Raw genomic sequence first — 19,110 nt, 5'->3', positions numbered from 1 at the left:
GCTGTGGACTCGCAGGCATAACAGCACCCCGCCGCCAGACAATGCGCCGAAAAAACGAGCTGCTTCCACGTGGCTCGGACGTCAGGCGCGCTCGTTAGCCAGGTCCCTCCCGGTTTGCCTCCAGGGCCATGTGGAGAATGCAGCTCCAGACTCACTTCCGGGAATACATCCCATTCTTGAGGACGGATCCCAGCTCCACTGGCTTGTCGCCACAACTTGTCGACCAGCTTCGCCCGTCTCTTCTGATGATCTTTGGTTTCAGCACTTGTTGATGGTTCGCATCGATGTCAAGGACGCCGGCCGATCCCGCAGCTGCCAACCACTGTTACGACACGTGCCTTCGACGACGTTACGAAGGGCGCCTCGAAATTTCACCGCTGCCACCACTGTTGCGAAGCGCACCTCAGACAACGTTACGAAGGGCGCCTCGAAATCTTACCGCTGCAACCACTGTTTACGAAAGACGGCGACGCCAACACGGTCACGAAGGCACCACTGCTCCGATCTCCACCGACACGGTCACCAGATGTTCGGTAGCGAAGGTTTCTCAGCTCGCGACTGCTTCTGCGCAGAGCTGATAGACGAGCGCACGAGACGACGGTGAGTTAAACAAGGTTTATGTACAGCATATATATAGAGGTGTTACAAATTCGGCCCTGGGGCCGACAGAGACGCGAAGAGCCGAGCTCTTCTCTCTAACACATAGCTCTACTCTCAAATGGGTCTGCTAACACATAGCTCAACTGTCTATCACATAGCTCTCTTCTCTGACACACAGCTCAACTCTCTATCACATAGCTCTCTTCTCTGACACACAGCTCAACTGCTTCACACATGTCTGCTCTCACATAGGACTGCTCTCCAACAGGTCTGCTCTCACATAGGACTGCTAACACATAGCTCAACTTTCTACCACATAGCTCTCTTCTCTGACACACAGCTCAACTCTCTGTCACATAGCTCTCTTTTCTGACACACATGTCTGCTCTCACATAGGACTGCTCTCAAACAGGACTGCTAACACATAGCTCAACTCTGACACACAGCTCGACTCTCTATCACATAGCTCTCTTCTCTACCACACAGCTCAACTCTCTATCACATAGCTCTCTTCTCTACCACACAGCTCAACTCTCTATCACATAGCTCTCTTCTCTACCACACAGCTCAACTCTCTATCACATAGCTCTCTTCTCTACCACACAGCTCAACTCTCTATCACATAGCTCTCTTCTCTACCACACAGCTTGACTCTCTATTACATAGCTCTCTTCTCTACCACACAGCTCGACTCTTTATCACATAGCTCTCTTCTCTACCACACAGCTCAACTCTCTATCACATAGCTCTCCTCTCTACCACACAGCTCAACTCTCTATCACATAGCTATCTACTCTACCACACAGCTTGACTCTCTATTACATAGCTCTCTTCTCTACCACACAGCTCGACTCTTTATCACATAGCTCTCTTCTCTACCACACAGCTCAACTCTCTATCACATAGCTCTCCTCTCTACCACACAGCTCAACTCTCTATCACATAGCTATCTACTCTACCACACAGCTCAACTCTCTATCACATAGCTCTCTTCTCTACCACACAGCTCAACTCTCTAACACATAGCTCTCTTCTCTACCACACAGCTCAACAATCTATCACATAGCTCTCTTCTCTACCACACAGCTCGACTCTCTATCACATAGCTTTCTTCTATACCACACAGCTCAACTCTCTATCACATAGCTCTCCTCTCTATCACATAGCTCTCCTCTCTATCACATACCTCTCCTCTCTACCACATAGCTATCTTCTCTACCACTCAGCTCAACTCTCTATCACATAGCTCTCTTCTCTACCACACAGCTCAACTCTCTATCACATAGCTCGCTTGTCTACCACACAGCTCAACTGTGACACACGTATCTGCTCTCACATAGGACTGCTACGACACACATGTCTGCTCTCACATAGGACTGCTGCTCGCGACGCGCTGCAGAGCTTATTTTATATGCACCGGGTGGATTCTTTGAATAACAAAATGTACAACCAGAAGCGCCGCTGGTCGTGAGGCCAGACTCCTGCAATGGGGTCGCCGCTGGGCCGCGTCCTTCTTTCTCATCGAATCTGGAGAGGCTGCACTGCAGGTGGCTGCACCCAAGGACGAGTGACGTCGCAAGGCATTGCGTCAGACCCGCCAGACAGGAAGACGCCGGTTGTTTACTCGATGGGCTCGCGGGCTGAGGTGACTCACTGCACGTGCGCGCCAGAAAGGCGCCGTCGCGTGTGGATGCCGTTGAGTTGTTCGCGTCATGCGGGCTCGCGGGCTGGCCTTGACACAGATTGCCTTTTTCAGAGGCACGGACGTTCGCTGTGGACTCGCAGACATAACAACGTAGACACAGGAATACCAACTTGCCGATTCTCAGATCCTTTAACGGAGTTATTTTCATTCAAAACAAAACGACAATACGCAAGAGCGCGCAGAATAATTACAAGGAAGACACTGAACCGGGGGCCTTGTCATTGGGGACAGTGATTACATGACAGCCAAAAGCTGCGGCTTTGGGAGTCTTCGTCGCTCAGGATAACATTGCAACTTATCCGCACAGATTCTGCAACAGCTTGTTGAATAAACGTTTTGTCTATTAGTGAATTTGAGCAACGAGCTCTAAACTTTACACTTGGTTTAGCTATGTAAGACAAGAATAAAATATTCAGCCAGTTATAACGACTGTCACTTGGCATGTTCTATACCAAGTATTTTCTTTCTTTTTTTATTCATTTCATGTGCATAAGGAGAAAGACACACATAGTGTAAGGCACGCAAGTTCGGCGATGCCATAGAACACAACATTGGCCAATGAAACCAATGAAGAAAGAACAAACGATAAAAAGTATCTCACAAAGAAACCAGGCAAAGTTTTCAGTCATTCTTCTTCTATCCTTCAATTTAAGAAACACTTAGGTGAGTGCCATTTGCTCGGCCAAATCGGTGAAGGCCAGCTTGGGTAGCTTTTCGCGCATCGCACGGGTCCATACCAGCGGCCTCACAGTGATACACCGTTCGAGCTGCGTGCGTCGTCCGAGCGTGTAATCTCACATTCGCACTGCCAGTCCGAAGGTTCTTCCGCCTCTTTGTTTTCTTCCTTCCGGGTCGCCCATAAGGGCATGCCGCCATTGTACAGTTCGGGCCCTCTTTTCACGGAACAAGCTTCCGAGGGAGCTGGTCTGCGGCTCACCGGCACCGAGCCCATCAGCCACAGCCGTCCATGCCTGCCGGGCGTGCGTAGTGGCATGCTTTGCCATGCACCGGGGTGGCGCACAAAGCACCCGCCTGCGACGTCAGCATCGCTCTGAAGCCGGCGTCTCGGAGATTGTCAACCTGCGGAGGCCGAGCCGTATATTTGGGCGTCGCGGCCACACGCCACCGTCCCCTGGCAAGTGGCACTCGCTGACGTCGGCGAACCCATAAAGAAGTGGGCCGCGAAACCGGACCTGGGCGGGGTTGCAGCGACAGGCCGTATTAAGGGGGTCCCGGCGCTCAGCGGAAGCGGAAACTTTAAACGCGCCCCCGTCGCAGGAAGAAACGACCCCCTCTCTGTCACCATGCCCGGCGTTCTGTTTGTTTTCCCAACGCGGCGATGCTTGTCCCGCGACGGCAGTCTGGGGAGGGAGGGGTTGCCGAAGGGAGCAGCGAAGGCCAAATAAATTATAACCTGCATCAAAACGACATCAACAGCTGGTGAAGGTATTGTTTTACTGATCACGTCTGGGGCCGTCAACGCGCGTCGAGCTCGTTGCTGTCAACCGATTCTGAGCACGACCGATCGCGGCTTCTCTCGCCTCCCTCCTCGAGTTGTATGTGCTTACTCTTCTTTTCCGTGTCCCACTTGGCACCGCTCATCTATTACTTTGCTTGCCGATCCGTTGCTACGATGCCACCAGGCCTGCTTTTATACCGAACTGCGTTTGCTTCCCCCTCTCGTCGCTGCTTTTTGCTCAACTTCGCTTCTTCGCCCTGTGTGGGGTGGCCTGGCCGCAATATATATATATATATATATATATATATATATATATATATATATATATATATAGGCATGCCGTTAGTTATCGCTGGCACGGAGGTTCCTCCTCTGCCTTCCATTCAGACAGATCACGTGAGTTTTTTTTTCTCTGTGTGTCCAAGTCGTCTCGCGGCGATATCTTAGGAGCGTTTTTGAGCGTCCAGACCATCAGCGGTTTTATTGATGCGAAGGGGCGCTTTAGGCCACGCCCGCAAAAATAAAACGCGTGCGGAGACATAATGCTAGACACATAGCAGCCGGGAAATCAAAAGAGCGTGGCGCAGCTTGCGAAAGAGCGTGGCCGTTGTTTTCGCGCGCCAGGGGGAAAAGTGTCGAAACTTGTTTGTGGCGCCGAGTTCACAGCGTCTTGTGCGTGTGGTCCTATACCATCTTGCTTCGTTGTGCACGTTACTGCGAAAACCTGACATGTCCCACCGTACAGGCTTCCAGCGGGATTAGATGCCAAACGCTTTGCATGGGCCTGTTCGAAAGCGCCTTGAAGTAAAATGACCCTTGGGAATTCTGGCCGTCGCCCTATGTACGTCAAGGAGATTGCGAAAGGTTGCACACCACAATAGCAGGCGTTGGACTGGTCTCCTTAAAGGAGACGCTATACAGAGAATTTCACGTATTAGTAAAGTGCAATTTTGCAATCCCAAAAACACCACCCTTGCAGGCATGCGGACTATACGTTTGGTATAAGTGAAAAAAACGGGCGAAAATAAGATGTGGGTGGAGACGCCACCTTACGATTACCACGTGAAATGTCAGCGCTAGACGTTGAACCAGTCAGAATTTCAATTTTTTCGATTACATACTGCTTTTTCCGCTAGCACAAAGGTGAATGCAGGAAACGCAGTGGAATCAGTTTATCGTGCGTGGCAGTCAAGTAAGACCAGGCGGATCAGGCATGCGAGTGTATGACAATGCAGGGTAGGTGACAATTCTCAACAGACACCTCTCGTATATCGGCCAGTCAAGAGCTTATTCCATCATGAAGTCACATGAACAAACAGCTGGCGTCAGAATTTGCACAGCAAACATAGGAAACTCCAGGAGAGATTAACTCTCTCTCGTTCTTCGTATAATTAGGGGTGGTTTAAGGGCCCGTTAAGGGCAATAAACAACCACGACAGCTCATTGGCGAACTAGGGCGTAACGAGCGCTGAAGGAAGGGTAATAATATTGTCTGCGGCTTAATTATGATCGAGAGACGCCATAGTGGAGGGTTCGAGAAATTTTGACCATCCGGTGTTCTTTAACGTTAACTGGCGTCACAATATACACCGGCATCCACCATTTCACCTCCATCTAAATGTGACCGCCACAGCCGTGATTGAACCCATGACCTTCGGGTCAGCAGCCGAGCACCTTAGCCACTGTTCCATTGAGGTGGATCTGAAGGAAGGCTAGAATATCATGCAAAAAACAAATAAGAAGAAACTTGGGAACGCCTAAGTTTCGCCTCCAAGAGTGGAACGTCGAACCCAGTTCGCATCTCCTTCTCGTTCTGTTTTAGAAATATAACAGTAGAGCGCAAACACACGGCATATTTACACACGCACACATCCCGGCCCCAAACACGAAGAGCGCTCGCTTTTAAAAATGAGCAGCCAACTAGCCCAACAACAAGTTCTTTTACAGCCATTCTCATTCGCCTGTCATGCTCCACTTCTTGGTGAACCCCTCAACCGCGTACCATAAGGGAATGCATGTAGCATTGGCCGGTGGCAACTTACTGCAAGTAAAGTTGCGAAGTGCACACTGCGCCATAATCGACGATTTTGCAAAATGGCGAAGAAACCGCAATTACGCGTCTGTAGGCAATACGTGCGCCAGCCTAGCTGCACACTTTGTTGGTATGGTGACTCATGATGATGATAATAATGGGACCAATGCCTGCTAATTTCATTTGTATGTGCAATGAAATTTGTCTTGATTGTTACATGCGCCAAAATAGGTAGCCTTAGTCGACTCACAAGCAGTGGTGACATTGCTGTAGGGCGCGAATATAAAAACAATTATAGCTATATAATTATTGAGACAAGTTCAGCCATCGGGGGCTACTCAAGGGCAGCACGAAGTATTACGGTATATATTGTGTGTCGAATTAGCCCGATGTTCAAATGGCAATCATGGTATAGTTTCTTTATCAGTATTGGGAACGGAGCTGTTGTGCGTTGTAAAATTCAGTTCGCTGTTTGTGTGTGTGTGTGTGTGATGTGGTTTGACCAAAATGATAAGACCCCCGATTTTTACTACATTTACCGCCTTACGGCACTTCCCGTTCCGTTACCTTTCGGTACAAATACGGTAGCGCCTAATCGTTGGTTACGACTGCGAGCTGCCTAATCAAAACGCATTTTTAGCCAGAATAGACCTCTTCCTGTTTTCAAACAGTGACATCATTGCGAGCACTCCTCCCACCATCCTCTTCCTTGGAGCAGGTACTAGTTGGCAGGAAGTTCCACCGGCAGGATCTTTCTGCATGGCAGCGCTGCGCATGTGGACATTCCTTCGAAAGGGTCACTGTCTATAACGCACTATTCTGTTCCGTTGGCGTGTGACGATTTGCTCATTGTAGTCGGTAGCCACGCAAAAGAAAATCTTTTTTTTCTTCGAAAGCAAACGTGCATGTTCATGGTGACAGGCACTTTGAGCAATATTTTTATTGCATGTATGTGAACGTACTTAATTTGAGTCATGACATAGCATCATTTTGAGCTGCTGTGCGCAACGTCTTGCGTAAGATTATCACTCACTACAAAAAGTTCTGATTTGAGAGAAATAAAAAAAACGCATTTTTCTGTTTGTTAAATTGAGGTTAACAAACGCCTGTAAAATTTAGAGCGAGATTCTACCTTATAGCATTCCTCATAACCCACTGAAAGTTTATGCGATTTCAAACCCAATAACCTATTTATACAGACATGTAATGCACATTGTTACTCCATAGAGATCGAGTATATGAGAAACAGCACAGAGTTTGTGCTGTTTCCATTACGAAGTATGAGGTATCCGGCAATACGAATTATACATTTATGGAGTTTACGTATTCGCCGTAGTGTGCGCCGTATACGCAGAATGTTCGGGTGTATAACGCCACGTACAAAATTGTAAGAAAGAAGAGGACAGGAAAGAGGCGCTTATATGCAGCTTCGGCAATGCTAAAACATGCTAATGGCTCATGCGTTTTCATCTTTCAGTCCGGAGATCATGCACTCTTTTTTTTCTGCCCGCAGCGCAAACGCTGAGATGTACCTACTCGCAGACTATCGCGTCAAATAATTTTTACCTTCACGAAAATGTCGAATCGTGAAGTTCCGTCGACAGCCGGTTACTGCCACCGACCCGAAACGAGTGGCAATGTTTTTGCAAACAAGAGGCATCATTATCTACACAGCACACACCACCCATAACATCCTCAGTTTCATCATCCCTAAAGGTGAATCAATACTATCGATGCGTTTCAAAGCACACTACACGCCATTACCTACACTGCACATTTTCGAAGACTATGAAGCTGTTTTTCACACAGGCTGGCTCTATAACAAACAACCAGCGAGCACGCCTAATATTTCATCACGCAGTTTACCACACACATAGATGTTCTCCGACACACACCACAGTTAATGCTGCCACTGTAAGATGAAGTTTGAGCGTTTAAATATATCCACGGAATGAATAATGATAAATGGGGCGAAGCGTCCATCAATTCGTCTGTGCTTTCCTCCATCCGTGCGTCCATTCGTCCTTCAGTTTGTCAGTGTGTCTGTCTGTCTGTCCGTCTGTTCATCTGTTTGTCTATTTGTCCGTCCGTGTGTCCGTTCTTGCGACCGTCCATTCATCTAGTGAACACTTCAAGTACCGCAAAATCGCTTCTTTTCATCATATATTCATCATGCACAAGTACTGCCTTCCAGCGGACAACCCAAGGACTAAACGAGAGTAAGTACCACATTTCTGCTGTCAGTGGTTTTTAACATCGAGAGCGTGATAACGACGCCGTGCTACGTTTTTCGTAACATGTGGACATTCGGAAATGTGCCCGAGGTCGGGTATGTGCTACGGGTGTGTGGCTATGTGCCACAGGTTGCGCACTGCGACAACGGGGGACGCACAAGCCAAGTCATAAGGAACTTCGCCCCTAAAAAGAAAAAAAAAACTTGGCCCAAGCAACGCGTGACTGCAATGCACTGAGACACCAGCGTGGATGTTTTGCCAACCATCGCCTTGCACGTGCAGCGGTGACGTGACGTTGAGACGTACCATGATAAAGGTGTATTGGTCACACTGAAATTCTCGAACTTAATGATGATGGATTTGTTGACGAAGAGATACAACTTTCTACCTAAATACCTGCTTCATGCCTCGCTAAGATGCTAGTTACAATATACCATAATGAAATTAGGCCGCTGACTCCTCATGTTAATAAATTATTAAAATCCTGGCCAAGAACAGTTTTGCACAAGTGTGCTTTATACCTCGAAAAAAAAAGCCCTTGAAGACATCAGCGTTGTTGCTCATGGTTAGAGATTTGCATGTTACTTTTGTTTTAACTGCCTGTCTGTATGTATGAAGTTCATGACTGTGTTATGCTGATTAGTACGTGAAGACACAACTATTCCTTATTTCGGTTCAGGACTTATAGAAATGAAGTATGCGATGTGACGTAAACTTCAACTTCTCCGCAGCAAGCTAGTTAGAACAGAACAAAACAAAACAGAACAACCGTATATATATTGTGCACGTGCCACCCACTGATTTGAGAGTTCTTGTTGCGCGAGGACTTCCTGTTACAAGCAGGCCACACATGCGCTTACGTCGACGCAGCAAAGTGCGCACGACAATCGACCTTGGCACTCACTGTCGTCACGCAGTAGGGTCATGTTACTACTACCACCAGCTTCTTACTCAGCACACTACCCGAAGAAGATGCAGAAGCTGCCATTGCTTAAGCCTTCGCGTTGACTACCACTTGTTGCGCCGTTAGTGACAGCAGGACATCCATCCGCAACTTCACCAGAGGCCTCATCTCACCACGAGCAAACAACATACCAGCAAGCACATACTATGTCGTCACCACCAGGTTCACTTATTTTTGGCTCCGGACCACTCAGTCCTTGTATGGTAACGAGGCTGCCCGAAAAAAATCATTCACCGGGCACGTCACTTACCATCGAAGCAACCCCCCCCCCCCGCCCCCAGTGATTCTTGAAGGCTGAGAACAAAAAAGCCGAGTCCTGGTGCGGCCACGCGAAAAACATGGCCACATATAGTAAAATACCTGCACTTTACCATTGGGCAAGGCTGATCTACCCATATTCAGGATAGCCGCTGAATAAGCATCAGTCGAAAACATAGCAATTATTATACAGACAAGAACATTCCCCACACGTACGCTATAGTAGCATCTATAGACCACAATGTAATGCTTGCGGGGCGGCTAACGCCACCTTCGAAAACACTATTCAGGCATGTCCCTCGGCGACGCACACCATTAAAGACAGCACCGACCCTGATTCCAAGATAACAATGGCCGAGCAGTGGGAGTCTGTGCTGCTCAGCGCGTGCCCAAGTGACGAACTCTGGGCAGTCATGGCTGTCCGAAGCCACCGCCTACACTCAAGGTCTGGCCACCGCCTGTGAAAGGGGGGCTCGGATAGGGCTAGAATCCCGGTTTAGCCTTCCTTCTCTCAACAAAAACAAAAATAAGGTTTCGTGTCTCTCTTTGTCTATTATGTTAACATGTATATTATAACGAACTTGTATTTTGTATACATCACCTTTTTTATTGTTGCACAATCAATTTTTTTATAGCCATAAGATTGCGAATTTTTTATGCATGTCTCTGCTATGTATATTATATAGCAAAGAAGTGGCTGGGACAACGTTTGTTGCACCGAGGCCACCTGCTATAAAATAAACACAAGGAGGTGAAGAACATGCACACAAACACACACAAGCTTATAGCATGCGTTCTATCACCTGTCGCTATCAAATGTCGGACGGTTAAATATGTGTCACTATGAATTCAGCTGATTTGTATTTATAACTTCTCTATGTCGAGGTGGTTCTTTACTGGTGGTTTTACTGCCAGCCATGCTTGGTGATAACTAACATGCACGCTGCAACCACGCAGCAGATCTGTGATTATGTGCCTAAGTGCCCATAAGAAGCCCGACACTGGAAGGCGTACGTTTTTCAACCTCAACAGCTAAAACAGTTCAAAACGCAGCGAGCACAGTCCACAGAAAAACCAAATACACAACTCGAACTTTAAATTTGTAAATTAAGCAGGAAATTCGTAGCTCTTCCTGAAACACCCTTGAAGTGTGTATCGTGTAACATGGTGTGATGCCCGCAGAGCCCCCGGAGCCACTACACAATTGCCAGATCTGCAACCTGACTGAGACGTCGCTGGGTGTGACTTGCGTGACGGGTCACAGTGGAGTCCCTGAGAATGCGCCCCGTGGGCCTGCTGCAGGCCTCAACCCGACGTACGTGCTGGAACTGTACAGCAGTCAGCAGCCGTCACAGGTGCTCAACGTGAGCAGCAGTCAGCCCGTGTTCAGCGTTCGCAACCTGCAGCCGCGCACGGAGTACTTCATTGTCCTCTACGGAGTCAACAGCTTGGGCCACAGCAACGCCGTCAAGCTCTACGCTAGCACGCTCACCTCTGCCGAAGCGCTTCTTGACACAGGTGAGCCATTCTGAGCGGTGATATTTCTGCCGTCAGAAGAGCTAAGTAAATGAAGCAGCAGCAAATTTCCTCTCCAAATGTTCCAAGAGTCATTGCTCCGGTTTATCGGGAGACCCAATGCAGCCTAGCAAAGAGATCGTTCGAAGGTGGATGCTTCCTACACCACGGATAACGTGCGGCCAACGATAAAGGTGCATCTTGGTAAAGTTTGAATAAATCACAACAGTTTATTCGACTGCACTTTGTAGCTGTCTACAGTTCACCTTTTCTAAAAATCATGCCTATTTAAATAAAAGTTTATATGGAATTCACTAAAGCGTTTTTGAGAAGAAACATGTCTAGGGAGTCTGTAAATCAGCAGTCATTATTATCATGAGGTTGTGACAGGGAAGAAATCAGTCGCCGCCGGTAAATATGAAACTATTAGGCGAACGTGCGCCCAGTAAAATTATGACATTCAAAGAGCAGTGGTATCGGCACATGAAGTCGTTGGACATCGAATACTCCGATCTGCGGTAGGCGTGACGGCATATATACGTGTGGCATCAAAGATTTCAGTCTTTTCGTTGGTAGTCGCGTTAGTTCCAGAATAAGCTTTACTCTTCATGTTTGTGCACTCAAGCATATAGGAATCGGGTATGTTCGTTATTCCAACGCGGTGCTGACAAGGCATTGCTTGAACGGGTCGATTACATGAAAAAAAAGTGCATATTGAAACATCTTTTCCTATGCGTCATATCTCACGCTAAGTCCTTATCTTATTTCACGTCTTATTGCCATCGATCAATTGTGGTTAATTCACATCCAAAGATGCGACATGTCCCTCTTATTGCAGTTCGCCTCCCTAGTCTTTGACTGCAATTGACACGTCGTGCGTGGAGGAAACTCGTCAATTCGCACAGCACGCATCATCTGGTACTCGCTGTCAGACTATGTTCGGTGCTCAAAAATAATGTCCATGCCCTTGATTTCGCAAGGCTCTTATTGTTTTTGTGATTATTTGTGGCCCACGCGGAAGCCAGAAATGTAGTTCACAGGACGTACGAAGTTGCTAAAGAGTGCACCTTCAATTAGTGCGTGTCGTATGTCCAGAAGTCACGAATCAGCGAGAAACGAAAAGCTCGGCGGATGTTACACTCTCGCAGCAGAAGAAGGAGAAAGTCTTCCTGCACTCATGTAATACGAAAGAAGCCACCATGAGCAGTGCATATGCGCAACGCCTTCTGCGAACCCCTTTTTCTTATCGTGCACATGTTTATTTCTTCCGCTCGTAAAGCTTCCGTCGTTGTTCCGCTTCTCACTTTCACAGTTCGGTATCCCGTTGTCTTCAGCATCGAGTTCCTACTGGTACAGAAGCACGTTTGAGGATGTGCACGCGCCATGGCTCACATCCTCGTCGCTTAGTAGCGCCGCCGGCAACAGCCAGCGCCGCAGCTATAGTATGTACCTACAGTTAGGCGTAAATGCGCTTGCGCGTACGCCAGTATATATTCTGCAGAGGCGGCGTTGGCTGCACAGGCATGCGTTGTCTTAGTTCTTTTTTTCACTCACTGACTGCTGTTTCCGCATGCATCCGCGATCACGTTGTTTCGTGATGGTGCGCTTCCCGTCAAGGTCATCGGCTCTCGGTGGTGACCTTCAACATAAACGCCTAAGGCCTTAAAACTTTACAAACAGACCAGCGGTAAAGCTATCGACCATATGGGTTGCAAGCGAGTCCATCCTATTGCTGCGTGATGCTTCTAGTGTCACGTAAGCTCCGTAATAACTGCTTTCTACGGCTGTCACACGGTACACTAAATGAAAAGAGAGGAGGATAGAAGACGAGCCTAAGGGACTGTTCTCTTATTGGGGACCAGTGTTAGTTCCTACCAAGAAAAGGCAACTTTGCTTTCTAAAATATCAGCGCAAACGACGTGCTCGCTCCACGCTAGATCCAATTTGGATTTGTCGTCCGCCGTATTTGCCTTGTCCGGAGAAAATTCCGTGGCTGGTCTTAGTCCCGAGCGTATTTATTGGTTCGTCGCTGCCTTGCCATTGAAGTAACCTCGATTACAATAGACCTTAACTAAATTACAGCTGTAGCTCTTCTTTAGGTGAATACCATGAGATCTGCCGAGCGAAGCTGTCTTTCTCATCGGGTTACTTCATTTCATAGCGAACGCTGCTGAAGAGACCGGTCACCGAAATCTCCCAGATGTGTAAACATTGAGGACTTGAGTTTCTCTCTTTAGTATAATTATTTTCAACGCGGCTATTCTTGATTGGTTTTACGAAAATGCTGATTTTAATCCATGAAGCAGGTCGTTGGGAAAGGACGAAGCTCACGAGCTGGTCAAGACGTCCAAATGAACGTCTATTAAGTACACTCGTTCGCAGTGGTCATGCAGTAGCACCACCACGTAACTCGAGAATAAAATATTTCAAATTCGTTGCCTTACACTTCAAGAGTATCTCAGCGGAAAAAATAAAATGTAGGCTTAGTGAGACGCTGGCAGGAATGTCAGGGATACAAGGAACCGAGCAACGAAACTGTTAAGCTATGTTTGATAGAGGAAACTAAGTCTCGGAGAAACTTAATTAGAAAATTGCGCAATTTATTCTTCCAAGCCGTGCGTCTACTCAACTGTAGGGCTTTGCTTTGTAATAGGGCTTAATTAAAGAAAAAAAACAACAAGTCTGGATGAAAAGCGACAAGCCAACGTTGCAGCTACTTGAATAATTTTCGTGTGCTGAAAAGCGAGATACATCGACTCATCTTATAACTGCATGCACTGCTTTTGAATCTGAACATTGCCCGTTTTTAGGTGACTTTGTTGTCAGAATGTCCCTAAGGGTTTAACGGAAAACCATAACGGCTGTTCACTTAAGTGGCATGCGATGTTGCTAAAGATAGATGGAAAAATAGATGGAATGATTCTAATAGGTGAATTGATAGTAAACAGAATCAATCTTGCAGGAAAGTTTAAGCATTTCTTTGTGAACACGGGATATGCCTATCAGAGCGTACACACACCTGACATTACTCCATTTTCAAACACGTTTTTTTTTCTGAAACCGACATCCACGTCTGAAGTATTTGCGCTACTTAGTAGAATAAAAATAGTAGGAGCTGTGATCCCGATGGCTTAGAAGTGCGAATAATAAGGTATGTATCAGACATTATAGCGGAAATTCTAATACATATATACAACTTAGTGTTATTGACAGGTATTTTCACAACCAACATGCCGCCAGCGAAAGGTACTGCAATATTTAAATCATGGGATAAAAACAACTTAAGAAATTATCGTGCAATATCTAATCTACCCATGTTCTCAAAATGCCTTGCAAAAGTAATACACAAGAGAACAGACAGTTTTTCTTAGAAAATACATCTAACAACGGAATACCAATATGGTTTCAGAAAAAAACTTTCAACAGAAAGTGCTTTGTTAGCCCAGAAAGACATCGCACTGTGCAATATCGAAAAGGGGCTTTTGAAATTTCCATAGTATTAGGATTTTAGGAAACCCTTCTATCGCGTATATCACGAACTTTTATTAAAAATAAACAGGTTAGAATATTATGGATTTATGGGAACACCGCTCAAACTTTTGCAGTCATATCTGAGTGTGCGATCCCAGTATTTTGGCCCCACTGCGGTGGTCTAGTGGCTAAGGTTCTCGGCTGCTGACCCGCAGGTTGCGGGATCGGATCCCAGATGCGGCACCTGAATTTTCGATAGAGACGAAAATGCTGTACGCCCGTGTGCTTAAATTTGATGCACGTCAAATTGCCCCAGGTGGTCAAAATTTCCTGAGCCCTATACTACGGCGTCTTTCATATTATTATGCTGGTTTTGCGAAGTTAAAACCCATAGATCAGATCTCAGTACTTTGAGAAAATTACCTTCAAATCACGTACAGTAATTAAAACCATGGTTCCAAAAGGCCGTATTCTGGGGCCTGTATTGTTTTATATTACATTGATGACACAGCTAAAAGCAATGAAAACTGTAACCTAAAACTATATGCTGATGACTGCACACTATTTTTTACTGTAAAAAATTTTAGTACTCTCGGAGCTCTAGCGGTCCACACTTGCTATAAAATTGGAGAATGGTACACCAAGAACAATTTCATGCTCAATGAAACAAAAACAAAATGTGTTCTTTACAGAGCTCTCAAAATATGCTTCCAAATAGCAAATTATGCTACCCTATGTCCATGCAAAGTTGCAGTAACCAAATAATTTAGGACACTTGATATAATTTTTAAGGAGCATATATCCTAGAAGGAGCATACAGATCACAATTGTGTTAAGTTGAGACGCCTGGTTGTAGCTTTACATCGTTGTCGACGTCTTTCGCCAGTAAGTGTAAAGTGACTTTAGTATCAGGTTCTTTTTCATGCCCACTTAAACTACCGGGTGTTCAGAGATAAGCTTTATCCTTTATTTCAATTAGGTGCTCGAAGGCACGAGAAAGCCAATTGCGCAAATAAGTTAAGCGGCCAGCGGGACAGGAATTTAGATTATAATTAACCCGGTCAGCAGCCCAATTAACTAAAATTGAAAAATTAACCTTTTACAGGCTGCGGAAAGTTGGCATATTTATATTGAAAAAAATGTAGGCAGCGGTGTTTCTGCCCTGTTTCTGTTCGAAGATTTCTTTTAGCACACCTGTGATCCAAGTTATCCGGCTCCAAAGTTTGTCTTTCGCATGATTACGCATGCAAGATGATGAGTGTCAGAGCGAAGCTTCTCACTAAAGTAGCGCATCTGTTTTGTGCGCTGTTTAGTGTGGGAAGAGGGTGGAAGCGTAGGCATAGGTGATAACATTTAGTCTTGCCCTCTCGCCCATTGAAATCAAAAATCTAAGAACCCTTAAAACTATTCAGTGTCGTAACACGCAACTGCAGAGCCTCTAAACGATAGTGGCAGATACCATGCCGAGATAACGGTGCGAGCGGAGAATCTGGATGTAGTGCATGTGCGTAATAATGACCAGACGAGCGTCGTTGCCTGGACTACGCGAATAGCTGAACTGCTGATGTCCGAGTACTGTGTTTTATTGAAATCAAGAGCAACAACTCCATTAATAATGACTGAAACAGTTTTATCTTTGCTAACGCATGTTTCCTGCTGCTACATGAGCTTATTTCGGTCATGCACAAATCTCATCGAAACTCTTCACTTCTCAAAACGTCAATGCCCCAAAAAGTGTTCAAAATGCCTGCCTTCGGCAGCAACGCAAAGTATGAATCACTCTTGCGTCGACTTTATGACTCTGTGCACTTCTTCTGTGGGAATACTCGCACAAGCAGATGTTATTCTGTATTAACACTGCTGAGCTCTGTTACGTAAACTCGATATTTAACCTAGCCAAAAAAGTCACGTGGAGAAAGGTCCGGAGATCTTGATAGCTAAAACGTTGCTCCTGCGCGCCCAATCCACTGTTATGGAAAACGTCTGTCCAACCAGTTCTTCAGCCTGGTTAAAAAAGGTGGTGGTGCTCTGTGGTGCTGAAACCATACTTAGCGCCAGTCATTCAGGGAAAGACTGCTGACAAGTTCATCAATGACAACACCTAATATTTATTCTGTGTACATCGTTCCGTTCAAGTCGCCCTCAAAAAGTGAGGTCCGATGATCCTGTCCCCGAGTATGCCACAGCGCACATTCACACTCAAGCGAACTTGATGCCTGTGCTGCCTCAACCAGTGTGGGTTTTCTTGTGCCCAATATTGGACGTTGTGAAGATGAAGACTTCCTTTTCAGCAAAACCGAGCTTCATCAGTTCAAATTATTCTGTGCAAAAAGTTAATTTTTAATCAGTTTTGATGATGCCCCAATTGCAGAAGTCAACTGGCCTTTTAAAGTCCGTCTTATTTAGGTACTGATGAAGGTAAACGTCATAAGAATGGAACTTGTGCTTTCTTAGAACATTTGCGACTGTTCCGATGCTTCGACCGTACTGATCGGCAAACTGTTGGATGCTGAGTTTTGGCATGGAGGTTACGCACGCGACCACGTCGATTTCAAAGTCTTCATCGATTGCCTTCGTGGTCTGTCTTGGAAGGGAAACAGAGCCTGTTGTGCAAAAGCGTGGAAACAGGTTTATGAAAGTGGGCCTTTTTAGAAGGAGATGATGTGGATGGCGAGACGCTTAAAGCTTCATTGCTAACAAAGCGTTGTTATTCGTTTCAGTCATTGCAAGCACCACGTCTACTTTTTCATTGGTAGATTATCTCACGCCAGAGGCAGCCATATTAGCTCGAAAGACCTTCATGTGGATTTCCTTGGTAGACCTTCAATGCAGAGACGCTGTGCTACCGGAGACACCCTTGTAGAGGACGATCAAGCTAACACGTTCACAAGAAGATGTATCCGTGTGATCTAAAGTCACAAAAAAACGTCACAAAAATGATTTCCTGTTATCGCGTTCATCAGGATCATGCGTAAGGCCCATGGCGCAACGTGCTGTCACATTGTAATTTCGTCGGCCGAGAGGGCAAATATAATTGTTATCATGCACGCCAACGCTACCACCGTCTTCACACACTAAACAGCGCACACAACAGATGCGCCACTTCAGAGAGGAGCTTCGCACTGACCCTCACCCTCTTGCATGCGTAATCATGCGAAAGACAATTAAACTTTGGAGCCGGATATCTCGAAGCACAGGTGTGCTAGAAAAAATCTTCCTACTGAAACTGTGTACAAACACCAATGCCTACATTTGTTTTTCAATATAAACATGCCAACTTACCGCAGCCAGTAAAAAGGTAATTATTAAATTTTAGTTGATTGAGCGGCTGACAGCGATAATTATCATCTGAAATCCTGTCCCCCGGACGCTTAACTTATTTGCACAAGTGGTTTTCACGTGCTTTTCAGCGACTATAAGTTAAAAGAAAATTATAAAGCTTAACTTTGATCACCCGGTATATTGTGCTTTAGGTTAGGCGAACACAAGGTCGACAAATTTAAATAAGCTGAAAATACTCCAGAAAAAGCAATTAGAGCAATAGAGGACGTACTATACTTTGTACACACAGGAAAACTTTTTGAAACATAAAATTGTTATGGCTAACGACATATATAAATTCAGGTTGCAACTAGGTTGCAGAAAGCTCGATGCATTTCTGACACTTCCAAATCTTGAACTCACTCATAGTCTTTATTTCTCTCAATATCATCCACCATGGGAAATTCGGTTATAACGCACAATTTGTGGCATGCAGACTTACGTTAAGATTTATACGTTAACATTTACGTTAACATTTATGTTACCATACTTTAACCATACGTTAACATTCATATTAAATTTATATGAGCAGCATGCTGCTCATATCAATTTTTATGTCTTTTTATGTCTTTTTATGGCAAGACATAAAAATTTCACATTATATACTAACGTAAAAACATTATTTTTATAGGTGTGGATTGCTTTCATTGTTCACTTTGGGGTATCATTGGTTATTCTCACTAACTGTTGAAATACAATGTCATGGGGTATATTTTCCTTCTAAGTACAAAAGCGATGATGTACTCCCTACAATTTATTGTGTTCATGGGCACATCAAGTATTCTTTTTTTATCTGTTTATTTTGCCCTTCATTTCCTTCGCCCTTTGCTTGCATTATAACTTGCCTTTTTTCATGTATTTATTTATGTACGTATTTAATCATTATTTTGATATGCCTGTATTTCGTTCGTTTTATCAACCTGTCATGGCTGTCACAGGTAGATGGTGCTTAGTCAAGCTGCAGCTTTTTCTCCCGGCGTCTCCAACTTTTTCCCCTTGTGCATAGTTTTGGTGAAAAAATAAACGCTGATTTATTTATTTATTTATTTATTTATTTATTTATTTATTTATTTATTGATATGCTCTATCGAAGGCGACTGGTACGCACGCTTGTATGAAGGTATTAGAAGGCACGTCACGCGTGATCCATGCACCATAGGGAAAAAAAGGTGACAGTGATTATTTTACTGACGCATTTACATGAACTAATTAGGCTGGACATCATTTGCTCACTCCAAAAAACTTCATAGACGTGACTTTAAAGGGAAGGCCAGGGTGTTTTATTGGAGCCAGTGTCATCACATGAAGAGAGACGCGGAAAGAAGTTTACTGAGACTGTTTTTGTTTTTGTATATGACGTCGTGGACGTTTTATGTTGACATCGTGAGTAAGTAAAACATTGCCAGCTAGGTCAATTATTTACAATTTCTTCAAACTGACTGAAAAGCTTTATTACTGCTCGAAAAATACCGGCCAGTCATCTCGTGTGCTTGCAGCCTGGTTTTCTCTCGCCTTCCACTGTGGCTAGCATTAATTTATGTTCCATTGAAT

At 45.3% G+C, this 19,110-nt stretch overlaps 1 protein-coding gene across 1 annotated transcript in view; it reads left to right on the top strand.

Annotated features, from left to right (window-relative positions):
* The window catches only part of LOC142775088 (synaptogenesis protein syg-2-like), a 244,640-nt gene that overhangs the window by 202,745 nt on the left and 22,785 nt on the right, over positions 1–19,110 (top strand). The window contains exon 8 of the mRNA XM_075876409.1: positions 10,435–10,770. Within this exon, the coding sequence (XP_075732524.1) occupies positions 10,435–10,770 (336 nt within the window). The remainder of the gene's footprint in view (positions 1–10,434; positions 10,771–19,110) is intronic.

This window comes from Rhipicephalus microplus, chromosome X, assembly GCF_043290135.1.
Source record: "Rhipicephalus microplus isolate Deutch F79 chromosome X, USDA_Rmic, whole genome shotgun sequence".
Classification (NCBI taxonomy): Eukaryota; Metazoa; Arthropoda; class Arachnida; order Ixodida; family Ixodidae; genus Rhipicephalus; species Rhipicephalus microplus.
The sequence above is the reverse complement of the archived record's forward strand: the minus strand, read 5'-3'. Positions and strand labels throughout refer to the sequence as shown.